Source organism: Dunckerocampus dactyliophorus, chromosome 11 (assembly GCF_027744805.1).
Source record: "Dunckerocampus dactyliophorus isolate RoL2022-P2 chromosome 11, RoL_Ddac_1.1, whole genome shotgun sequence".
NCBI classification, from domain to species: domain Eukaryota; kingdom Metazoa; phylum Chordata; class Actinopteri; order Syngnathiformes; family Syngnathidae; genus Dunckerocampus; species Dunckerocampus dactyliophorus.
In genome coordinates, this window is record NC_072829.1 from 9,616,514 (window position 1) to 9,629,486 (window position 12,973).

The 12,973-nt window shown below is 38.4% G+C and overlaps 1 protein-coding gene across 8 annotated transcripts in view; it reads left to right on the plus strand.

Annotated features, from left to right (window-relative positions):
* Window positions 1-12,973, plus strand: part of diaph2 (diaphanous-related formin 2) — a 471,153-nt gene that overhangs the window by 140,669 nt on the left and 317,511 nt on the right. For all 8 annotated transcript variants that reach the window (XR_008572894.1, XR_008572895.1, XM_054792014.1 and 5 more), the window contains 6 exons: window positions 314-388; window positions 459-528; window positions 2,805-2,941; window positions 5,259-5,367; window positions 10,868-10,978; window positions 11,798-11,910. Coding sequence is in view for 6 of the 8 variants with exons in the window: in XM_054792014.1 (XP_054647989.1) it covers window positions 314-388; window positions 459-528; window positions 2,805-2,941; window positions 5,259-5,367; window positions 10,868-10,978; window positions 11,798-11,910 (615 nt within the window). In the remaining 2 variants the exon portion in view is untranslated. The remainder of the gene's footprint in view (window positions 1-313; window positions 389-458; window positions 529-2,804; window positions 2,942-5,258; window positions 5,368-10,867; window positions 10,979-11,797; window positions 11,911-12,973) is intronic.

The window sequence follows — 12,973 nt, forward strand, 5'->3', positions numbered from 1 at the left end:
TTAATGCGGAAATCATAGGGCCCTAGTATGCTATGTGTTCATTTTTTCAACGTTCACAAAAAAGAGTACATTTATTCATGGCATTTCTGTAATGGCAGGTGGTGGTCATTCAAATGAATACTTAAGAGGATGACACCTTAACTAAAAGTTTGGAAGTCTTTGAGAAAAGATAGTAGCACAAACAAACTGAATGAGACTCATTTTGTTCTGAATAGAAATAGTGTTTTCTCTGTTGGTTTTTCTGGTAAAAAAATCTCAGACTTTGTTTAGAATACTAACAGGATATCTTGCGTGTCTTGTATTTCCTCCACAGTTGGGTTAATAACTTCGGTCATGAGGGTCTTGGACTTCTTCTGGATGCGCTGGAGAAACTCTTGGATAAGAAACAGTGAGTGTGCTATCATTTGTAAGTGTTTGTTGCGCTGCATATTAATTTGAATGTTTTCTCTCCTTTTCAGGCAAGAGAATATTGATAAACGGAATCAGCATAAGCTTATACAATGCTTGAAGGCTTTCATGAACAACAAGGTTTGTATGAATCAAGAAACATACAAGAACTAATACTGTCATTTAGGAGAAACTATTCAATTTCAAATAATGTCAAGTGATTGAAAGTGATATTTAGGCAGACTATCAGTAACCGCTGAGACACTGCGAAGGGAGGAATAAATAAGATGTGCTTCTTCCTACTCCTTTTCGGACATGTTGAATTGTGCAAGTGTACCTTCATGCACGGGTGCCCATAGTGCGGCCCGGGGGACGCTTACAGCCAGCGGCTGTTTTTGTATTGGCCCTTGGCACATTGTAAAAATACTATTAAACAAGAGCAGTAATTTTACACGAATGAAGACAAAATATTAGGATAATAACATCCTAATAATAAGACAAAAAAATAGCAGAAAGTTGAAAAATTAAAGACTGCATTTTTAAAATTAATATTAGAATTAACATTATAAGTCGTAATATTATGAGAAACAAGCAAAACAGAGGGTAACGTTTTCAATTTTAGGAAATTTAGGTTGGGGAAAAAGTTACAATATGTCGATGATAAAGTCAAAATATTATGAGAATAAAGTGATAATATTAAGAGGAAAAATATACGAGAATAAAGTTGAAATAGAATATTAATAAAAATAAAACAATAATAAAATAAAAACAGCAAAAAAGGAAAAAACAGTGAAAAGGTTAATTCATACCATTAATATGCTTTGTCACCGATAACACAAATCTGAGATGCAGGTTGTTTTTTCCTTAAATATAAAAACGTATTTGAATATCTACATGAGTTGGTTTAGAAATTGTAAAAGTGGCCTCGTTATCCATTGATTTGTCAGTATGAGGCCCTGGGTGGGAAAGGTTTGGACACGCCTGCTTTAATGTGACTTTGTTAAAAGCATGTTTGGAATAAAATAAACCCTTACCATGATTTCAAATGTTTTTTTAGCACAGAGGTAAAGCAAATTAAAAAAATACACAAAAACGAATACCTAAATAAATTCACAGAATAAAAAGATCAATAAAAAGTTATTTGATTTGTACTTATTTTTTTAAATGAAGACCACAATTAGTTCTAAAAACAACACCTAATCCTAAAGTCTATCACAGAGGTCTTAAAATACGTAGTGGACACAATTAAAAACAAACAATGCCATGTCTTCTTTGTAAAGAATTTGATGGATAATGAAAATCTAATCGATCAATAGTCATTTGATTGTTTGGGAGACATGATAGTCGATTAGGTTTTTGTGTCCACCTTCTGGTCTTAGGTAGTTCCTTGTGTTTGTGCCTATCTCCACATTTTATCAGCGTCAGGTCTTACAATTGGATCAAATTGGCCTAAAAATGTGACTTCCTATCCCACTTCGATAGTGACAACGAGGTGGCCAGGATACCACATGTTTCTGAGACTCAGGATAATCGCCGACTAAAGACAAGCTAATTTGATCATTTCTCCTCTGGTCTCAGATCAATTAATTATCCATTTTGGGAAAGGTTTTGCGCATTCCTCAAGTAGTGGCACATATTTCAAGGGTAAATGACCGATTTATGTTCTTACTTTCCATCCTCACCCCTGGTCACCCTAACCTTTATATGTGAGGAGACTTAAAAAAAAATAAATAAATAATGAAAAGTGTTGTCCCCTGTAGTTCCGTCTCCAATTTAATGAATTCCTCATCTGTTATCTTGTGGTTTCATTGTCTCTTGGTAATATTAAATTACAGAATTTTCTCAAATCAGGTTTTGACTCCAATTGATGCCGTGTCTTAATTAATTGTCCACTTTAAACAGTAAACGCCTTATTTTGCCCCTGGAAACACCATAGTGCAATGACGCTATTGTTCGCGCATGGACATGAAAGAAATAACAGCTGAGCCAATTTGAACCAGCAGCACCTACAGAGGCATGTAAAGCTCTCAAATCAAGGGTGGAATGTTAAAGTTGTGTCTCAGATTCTCTTCCGTGTGTTGGAGTGTTCCAGTTGCCTCTGTGCTTTCTGCACAGTGTTTTGCACGTCCCATTTTTTTATCGGAATAGCGAAATTAGTTAGGCTGTCTGTCTCCATCAAATTTTTCTTTTTTGATGTTTCTCTGCATTTTCTCTTAGTTTTTCTGATTTTTTATTACTATTATGAAATGTACGTTTGTCCGTATAAAGGCCTCCATCCTGACAAGCGTAGTACCCCGAATAAACATTTAGGCCCCTCTTAAAGCATTTTTAGTCATAAATTGTAACACCTCAGAGTAACCTGCATAATTTATACCGTGCAGTTTCCTTATCCACCTCTTTACTTCCCCCATCTGCAGTATGGGCTGCAAAGGATCCTGGGAGACGAGCGCAGCCTGTTGTTACTGGCGCGATCCATTGACCCCAAACAGGCTGGCATGATGACGGAGACTGTCAAAATCCTCTCAGCCTTCTGCATCATCGGAGAGGAGAACATGTAAGTTTCATATATGTTTCACCTGATTGCTCACGGCCGCACAAGTGACGTCCCGTCGTGTCATCGATAACAAGACATTTCATCTTGACATCGCACCGCGTGTTGGAGATGAGAGGAAGATTGTGTCTGTGTGAAAAGGGGAAGTTCAACTTAACGAGACCCAAAGGGAAGGCGCGTTCAAGATTTAATATTTTTCATCGTATTTCCTCTAGACTTAATATCTTATCTTTATTTGCTTCACAAAGCCTTATCCAAACAAAGTTTCTGGTTTCTTTCGTTTAGGGTCAAATCTGATTTGTTTATTTGTTTGGAGTGCGTTCTTCCCCTTCGGAAAAAAAGAATTATGCATTGCTAGGCAGCACTAAACCTAACGCCAAAGTATTATTACCCTGCCTTTCAGCTGAAAGTTAAGTGGAGAAAATCAAAGCCACTAAACAGCACCACTCTATCTGAAGAGCTTTACAAATATCAGTATCTAGCCAGGGAGATGCGGTCCGTCTCTGTTTGTGTTTACATGTTTCTTTGACAATAGGTACTGTAAAAAACACAATATCCGCACTCCTCTCTGTCGTCCTCCGCTGAGTGGTGTGTCCTCGTAAAACATGCCGCATGCCCTTCTCACTGTGTAACATACACGGCAGCACATTAGCAGATCATCTCACACTGCACTGAAGCCTGCACACATCGGACCAATGTTAGATGTAGTGTCTACTGTGTCGATCTGGTGTAGTGTCGATTTCCATGGCAGTGACTGGCATCTTTTAAATTGCATTGAGAGGATTATTTTCTTATTGTTTCCCAAAGGGACAGACTAGAATAACAATGACACCCGGAAAGTGTGTTTGTATGCAGCCAACCTACAAATTCAGTTGGTGTCTTTGATCATCCAAAAAGGCCCCGAGCTCTAACTCTTGTTGCAGCTTTTCACACTTCACAAGCTCTTGTCTTAACGCCTGTATGCTTGCTAGGTGATAATAACTGGATTACTGCAAATGCTCCAATTAACACCTGTATTTAGTTATGCGCTGAGTCTCCTATAATCGCCGTTTGCGTAGCCTACAAAATCAAAATCCTACCAGGGTCTCTTATTAGCGCCGGGTCTAAAAAAACATTGCCAGCAGTGGCTAACTCCACAGTATGAATGATGGTCAGCATCCAGCAGCTTTTCTTACCTCTACATGCGCTTTAAAATGTTAGTACTGTAATTTTTCGTGCTATTGAGTGCAATATAAGAATATAGTGAATATAAGCTCCACCTTTTAAATTTAAAGAGAAAAAGTGACCAATCATCTCACGGCAATTTACGCCAATTTTTATGAAGTTTAATTTGTACTGTAATTGTGAAAAATATAGACATCTGTTTAATTCATTCATCATTCATCTGTTTTTTAAAACCACTATTGGGAACATTATGCTAGCTCTTATTTTTTGGGGGGGTTGAAAAACTAATAATCTTGAGCCAGTTGCAATCAGTCCCTTTAAGTACTAGAATTCACCCGAGGGTGGGGCATGGTGGGAGTTGTGCGTCAGGACGCACGTACCTTGTAGTAAGTGACAGCGACACAAGCTGGCTCGTCTCTTCCCTGCCAGCCAATGGCGTGACGGCGGCTCGTGTTCGACACCCACTTTAGCTGACAGCATCAAGAGGAAAGGCGACAACTTAAGCAGATCTATCTGGTCCTGTGTTGAAGCGCTGTTTGAAGTGCCTTTAAAGCCGCTATGAATGCGCTAACCTCCATTTGTGTCTTTGTCACTTCTACTCAACGCTTATAACCCGTTTGGTCAGGAACATGTGATGTCCCTTGGCCAGAAAACTGTTGGATAGTTTCAATGATAGAATCGGGCGCCAATGTGGCACATGATAGGTCTATTTACTTCCATTAGAGTGTTTGTGTTTCCAGCTGAAAATGGCCACCACTCCATTTAGACAAGCTGCCTTGAGCCCTTGTGGGTTCTCTAATTTGCTTACATTCTCATTAAGTATATTTGCACATTAGTCTGCTGGTCCCCCACAATTAGTTATGCACCTTTTTTCTGCTAGCAAAGCCTCTTAAACACAATTTCCCTGACAACTGAGCACACACACATTTGTTTATTTCCCTGCATGAAACGTCTAAGTATGATAAGAGCGAAATGAGATACGGAGCTAGTTTAGAACAAGCGGAGGGGGAAGAAGAGTTGGTGAAAAAGTCAGCTGAAAATAAGATAAATTGTATTTGACCTGGAAATGGTGAGTAAATGTCCTGTCAGTGATGGTGATAAAAGTGTTTGTTGACACTGGTGCTTCCCCTGCTCCCTGTGGTCTCTTTTCTTGCAGCCTGGATAAGATTCTGGCTGCCATGACAATTGCTGCAGAGCGGAATAATAAAGAGAGATTTGCTCCAATTGTGGAAGGACTGGAGAACCACGATGCCCAACAGCTCCAGGTTAGGATTCTCATACTGACACACACACACTCGCACCGATCACACGCTGCCTTCCACAAACCGCTGCAGTAGACAGTTTCACTTTACGCTCACTGTGCAGTGTATATTTTACACCAGAACAATCATAGCTTCAAGCCAATCCATCATCCTTCCCAAAATCCAACCCCATCAGATGAATCGATACCTGCATTATAGTGTTGACCTGTGACAACTTCTTGTATGCTTAAAAAAAAAAAAACATTCTCAATCTGAAATAAATCAGTTTTTTATAATCCTAAACTATGAGAAATTGTATTTTATTTTTTTAGTTGCACTAAGAATGCAAAAAACCTTAGCAAAAACTAAATCCAGCAAGCTCCTGAACACATTAAATGGGATTTTTCATGTTCAAATACTCAATTCTAAAATAAGTGCTAATAAGTGCTATTTGAATCGGATCTGGATTATACTTCTCTCAAACTAATGTCGGATAATGAACACATTATGCTTATTTTACTTTGATGCATTTCACACATTAACACTGTGCAAAATAAGACAAATACTGAAATATGCACTGTAAGTTATACAAAAAGTGCCATAATTAGGTTTACTTTTTGTCTCAACAAAAGTTAAAAATAAAAATAACATGTTTCTTTACTAACAAGAAGTAAGAAAGGTTATTCTTAATAAATACAGTAAAGGCTACAGCATACCCCCGCAACCCTAGTGAAGAAAAGCAGCATAGTAAATAAATGGATGAATGCACATTTATATGTGGTACAAATATCTATACAACAACAAAGTAAAGTGCCAAGTATGAAACTCTGGAGTAATACAATCAGTGGAATTATGAGATGGGGCCATTGAGCTCCCGTCGCTTCTTACATTGCTGTAGGTATGCTAGCTGCTGTAATTCTTCCTGAACTGTGATATTAGATTAGAAGTATTAAAGAAAGATGCCTTAATCCTTCTTGCAACACTTCATTGCAAATTGCATATTTACAGTCTGAAGGCGAAACTTGGAAATGAATCCAGAAAACGGACATATTGAGCTATCTTGTTACATGTGGCGCACATCATCACTCGCGCACATATCATTACTGGCTGAAAAACTGATGCTGTTATGAACCAATATCAGATTTTTATGCCAGTATCGGCCAATATTATCAGACCTCCCTATATGATATACATATATAACATATATAGATATATAAGTCTTTGAATACATTTATTGAAAATATTGCTTTTAAAATACATGGCGCTGGAAAGAGGCGGCATACTTTGCCATTTTGACCTGAAAACGTTTCCGTGTGGATAGCCCCTTAAAGTGCACGCTAAAAAGAATGTTAGAACTGGTTGTGATATGTTTAAAGGACCTTGTCGCGAATTTTGAAATCTGTTGCTGAAATTAACTTTGTCAGAGTTATTTTTAATTTGTTCTTGAAATATGTTTAAATAATTCGAAGTACAGTCATTCCTTGTTTATCGCGGTTAATTGGTTTCAGACCCGACTGCCGCGAAGTAGGGCATAGAAAACATGTTTATTTACATTTTTTTTAGAGCCATATAAACATGAAATAACACCCCGTTGTCACCTTTACACTCCTAATATTATTTGTTTACACCACATTGCTAATGCACTGGCTACAAGGTCACTGCAGTGACACGAGCATATAATGCTATCGAGCTAACTAGTTAGCCTCCAATTTATTCATTCTAAACTTAAAGGGTTTCAAATGGAGAGGGGAAGAAAGACAAAATAAGATGCAAAAAACGTACCACTTCCACACAGAATGGGAGGATAACTTCTTTTGACTCTATCATGGCGATCACATCATGGCTGACTACATGCAGTGGAATGGTAATGTGATGTAATGTCATATTTCATTTTGTGTCATTACAGACGCCTAGTGGCCAGAGTTTTTGACTCGTAATGGATCATAGCCAACCACGAAACAGCGATCAGTAATTAATTAATTTTGAAAACCGGCAATAGAGTGAGGAAACGATGTCCGAACAGCGATCGAGCGAGGGACGATTGCATCTCATGACTTACCTGTGAATGTGGGAAAATCCTGAAATCAATACAATAATCCCTTATACGGGCTACCGTTGTGGCCGCAACCTACGCCAAGCTAAAACTCAACTCTGAACCCCTAACGTCGCTTCCTGTCTGCCTCCCACTCAGCTCTACAGGCACCGGAACACACTTACAGCAACACAAATGAGCACAAGTCTTAGTTATGTCTTAAATGGCTTATTTTCACTTATTTTGTCTATTATATTTGGTAATACGAGTATAAAGGTGGCTATAGGAGTGTTACTTCATGTGTAGAAGGCTCTAATAATGTCAAAAAACGTATTTAGAAGGTTGTAAACCCATTTTCTATGCTCCAACTATGAAAATATTTGATTTATAGATAAGGAATTGTACTTCACGGAAATTCACATGCCACGGTTGTGTCTGGAATCAATTAACTGCGATAAACAAGGGATTACTGTACAACCTTTAAAATGTATTGTCATTCATACAAAGTGTATGTGATTGTATCAGTGCTCAGGTCTATGACCAGCACAGAGGCCACAGTGTGGTTCCTCCTCTTGTAATTGTGGTGGCATATTTTTGTAAGGCAGCAGGAAGCTGTCACCCTCTCAAATATTATTTTGTCACCAAGACGTATTTTTTAAGAGCAGAGAAAGAAAATAACAGAGGTGTCACTCCGGGGCCCATCACAGCAGCAGGCTGCACTTGTCTTCATACATGTGTTTTTCCTCTTCCTCTTCTCCCATCTTCACATCCGCATGTCAGCCCCACCACACCTCAGGGCTCATGATGAGATGCGATTGCCGAGTAATATTGAATATGGCGCCCAGAGCGTCATCGTAAGGCTTTAATTAAAAACACTGACTTCACGAAGCGCCCTTTTTCTGAGGTGCTACGACGAAAAATCTGCTACTTTCCTCGCCACTATGCTTTTTTCTCTCACATCTTATAACACTTCTATCTTTTTCTTTTTTCTCCAAGCTGCTGTCAAGTTCTCACAGGACCCTGATTTGAAAGGGCAACAAAGGAGCACACTACTTCATGTTTTTTCACAAGTATACTCCAACAGAAGGAAATAAGATAAATGTGATCCACTCAATGCATGTTTTTGTAAACCTAAAAGTGGGTAATTACTTATGGAATCTTTGAACAACGGGGATAGTGCAGCAGGGAGTTCTTGCAGGAAAACTGCTGAGGCGGCTGGCATTATAGAGGCGAGATATTCTTTTGTTGCTGGCCGTTAATTAAATAAAGCTGTGCTCTTTGTTAGGTAAATTAAAATGCTTTCCTGGGAATTAAATAGACTTCTCCACTTTTGAACCTGTGATGGACTCAAGTAGTCTTCTACACACGTGTTTACGCTCTTCAGAAACTTTGCATTGCATGTTTAAAAAGCACCAAAACAACATCACATTCAATGCCAGCATTCATGAAGTCAGTGGTACCACCATGGATGTAGAAGCTGCAGACCTCCCCCCTTAAAAAACGCCCCAACCGGCTCAGATTTTCCATCAGTATGCAGGAGCGAAGAAACAGAATATTTCATGAGCTGCATGGCTTTTCTTCACTCGCATGAACTCTGTGAAGGTTCTGCTTGAGGTTTTTTTTTTTTTTTTTTTGGTGCAAGTTCTCTAAAGTGTCAGATTTCATTTTTAAGGTGGCATATGGTCAACGCTGCTGCATCCATAATCCATTTTGGGTTTCTCCCAAGAGAGATCTGCTGTTTTTATTTGGATCTCATATGATGATCACATACATTTTTACTTATGTAACACTGTGGCTTCTCTACTGTTTTGGAAAGGAGTACTGCCAATTTCTGATACAATTGAAGTAAATGAGCATAAAAAAATGGAGCAAAGGAAGCTAGTTTTACCAGAAAAATAACATCTTTAAATCAACCTTCGTTTGTTATTTGTGTCACCATAGGGTGTTTCGTCGAGATGCGTAAATAGCATGACGTCATACTGACGTGAAACAGTCAACAATGAGCCTGGTGTAACTGACTGTCATGTATTTGCTCATTAACCTCTGCTAATAGACTTATTAATCATCGTGAGTGTTGTTCACTTGGATAAATAAAGGCCTCACCTTAAAAAAGTCAGTACAGTATATACAGCAGGGGTCACCAACGTGGTGCCTGCGGGCACCAGGTAGCTCCCCGACGACTCCATGAGGTGCCCACAAGCCTGCTTTTCATTCAGGTTTTCAGTTAATAATGATATATATATATATATATATATATATATATATATATATATATATATATATATATATATATATATATATATATATATATATATATATATATATATATATCAACACTATATATATATAGTGTTATCGAGCTAACTAGTGAGCCTCCAATTTATTCATTCTAAACTTAAAGGGTTTCAAATGGAGAGGGGAAGAAAAACAAAATAAGATGCAAAAAACGTACCACTTCCACACGGAATGGGAGGATAACTATATATACAGTATATATATATATATATATAGTGTTATAATTAACACTATAACTAACACTATATATAATATATATATATATATATATATATATATATATATATATATATATATATATATATATATATATATATATATATATATATATATATACACTTAATTATTACTGTTTCTATAATAATAATAATAATAATAATCATAATCATAAAGCACATGGGCTTCTTCCCTGTAAATGCCATACCGCTAAGAAATGTCATGTACTTTCTGCAGTTGAGTAAATATCCAGAAGCCAATCAAAGGGTCCCAAAAATTGGTAAATATCCGGCTGGTGAAAAAAGTCATAATAGGCGAAGTAGTTTTTTTTACCGCCAATTAATGTTAATTTATTGTGTGTTCTAGTGTTTCCTCTCCGAGTCACAAGGTATTTGTCTTTACTCTTTCAGTGTTAAGGAGTGCAGATAACTTCGAATCGGAGCAGGAGCCGAGACAGTGAGAATAATGTTCTCTGCTTGGTTTCTGACATTGAGGATGGAGGTTTAGGGTGGACATGTAGGCCACAGGGCAGCAACAATGAGCAGCAGTTAAGACTTTGCATTTGTTTTGACTTCTTCTTAACGGCACATCCAAGCCAATAGTACAGGTCAAGGTTTCCGGCAGATGTGTGGCGGTGTCTATGGGAATTCTTCAACCGCCTATCGATCGACTGTCCAAGGAAAACTGTCTTATCCGTGCTCTTCTCCCTTAAAACACCCTCCCGCTCATTATAATTGATCAGCCATTTCCTTGTAGCCCCCCCACGCACACCTAACACTCGCACACTTTTTCCTCTTTCCAATAAATCCATTAATAATGCATATCCAAGCTTCAGACTGTTCATCTTCTCTCCACTCTTCTCCACTGTTTCTTTGCTTTTCCAAGGTGTTGATGATAATTGAACATGAAGACCTCACCGATGTTAAGTATTGTGGTATGACATTATGTTTTCTCTCCCCTTCTGTTTTATGTTTTCCCCAGGTTGCTTGCATGCAGCTGATCAACGCCCTGGTTACCTCTCCAGATGACTTGGACTTCCGGATACATCTTCGAAATGAGTTCCTAAGATGTGGCCTCAAAAAGATCCTGCCTGTGAGTTATCAAAATGTCAATGGATTTATTTTGCATGTGTTAGTTTTGACCTGCAAGCGAGTGTTGCGGTTATTTATGCAAAGTGAAAAGGCATTGTACATAACTTTTTAACTTTAATAATAATTTGTAGTACATGAGGGCCGCACGGTGGTCTAGTGGTTAGCGTGTTGGCCACACAGTCACAGTCAGGAGCTCGGAAAGATCTGGGTTCGAATCTCCGTTGGGCATTTCTGTGTGGAGTTTGCATGTTCTCCCCGTGGGTTTTCTCTGGGTACTCCGGTTTCCTCCCAGGAAAGAGGGGTTAATAGTTGGCAGAAACATAGTTGGATGATGAGTGAGGACAGACAATGTTCTCACAAAAAAATAAGCGTTAGTAGTAAGTGTAGTAGTGGTTAGACATAGCATTGTATGTACACAGTGGTTCAGGACTCTTCCTCCTTGTACTTTGTAAACATCAACTGCTTGTATTGTTTTTTGAAGTCGCTCATTTTAGTGTGTTGATTGAGTTCTTTATTCAATCTTTTCCATAACTTGATTCCACATACTGTTATGCTGAAGGTTTTTTGCGCTGTTCTCCCATATAGATGTTTTAATTTGAACTTTTCCCTAAGGTCATATTTCTCCTTTCTTGTATTCAATTTTTGGGTAGCAGGTTATTGTTTGCTTTATGCATAATCTTGGGAAGTGTGGGAGTCAAATATGGCTCTTTGTCCTCTAAAGGGCTTCAGCTCATTTCAATATGTCAGAATAATTTTCCTTAATCGATTCATGTGAAAACGTAATAATCTACGCCGATCTTCTTTGTTCAACTCCTTCCAGGAGCTAAAAGAGACAGAGGAGTTGGACATCCAGCTCAAGGTGTTCAACGAGAACAAGGAGGAAGACTTCATCGAGCTGACCCACCGCCTGGACGACATCCGAGCTGAGATGGAATATCCTTTTTTTTCTTTACCCACCCCTCCCTCTGTGTGAATATATGGATGAGCATCGGTGCTGATGTAGCAGCAAGCGATGAGTCAGCGTGATGACTTTGATTGACTGAAGCTCCCTCGCGAGTTGCTTCATTAGAGAGGGATTTGAGGGTCTTGCACACATTATTAAGCTCTTTCTCCGGCCAGGTAGACTCGGTAAATACCCTCTTCTTCTTCTTCACATTCTCTCTTTGTTTGGTTGACTTTCCTCCTCTGTGGCGTCTCCTTTTCATATTTGACTTTTCCTAAGTCCACTTCTCTTGTTAACAGCAAGATACTCAAATTTGTTACCCAAATAGTGCTGATGTTTAAAGTCTTGCAAATTTACAGATGGTAACTGAATGAATTCTACTCTACCTCTTCTTCTTCTTCTTTTAATTAATTTAACATAATTTATTTCACATTGAACATTGCATGTAACATTCGGGTCATAGAGTGGTCGTCTCCCAATCTGATAGTTGCTGGTTTGATCCTCAGCCAGTGAGTTGATGTCAACACAGAAGTGTGCACCATTACGACACCTGGGAGCAATATTTGTAATATTTGTAAAAACATGCATTCACAATTTGATTGTCAATTGGTATTGCTTCCGACGAGGGCAGTTTGATTTCACAGAAGTGTGATTAACTTCGAGTTACATTGGAGTTACATTAAGAGTGCCCTTTATTTAAACAGTCAGTTACATAACTTAAATACATTACAGCATAAATTAATTTAACTTTAAATTGAAGGTGATTCCATTCACACTCACATTCATACCTATGGACAATTTAGAGTCGCCAATTAACCTAACATGCATGTTTTTGGAATGTGGGAGGAAACCCACACACGCACGGGGAGAACATGCAAACTCCACACAGAGATGCCCAACGGACATTCGAACCCAAGTCTTCCCGATCTCCTGACTGTGTGGCCAACATGCTAACCACTTGCGCGGCCCTATGTTAATAATAGTAAATAGAAAAATACAAATATCTGTAGTTTCCCATATTTTATATGATAAAATTTGAATGAATTCCCCCAT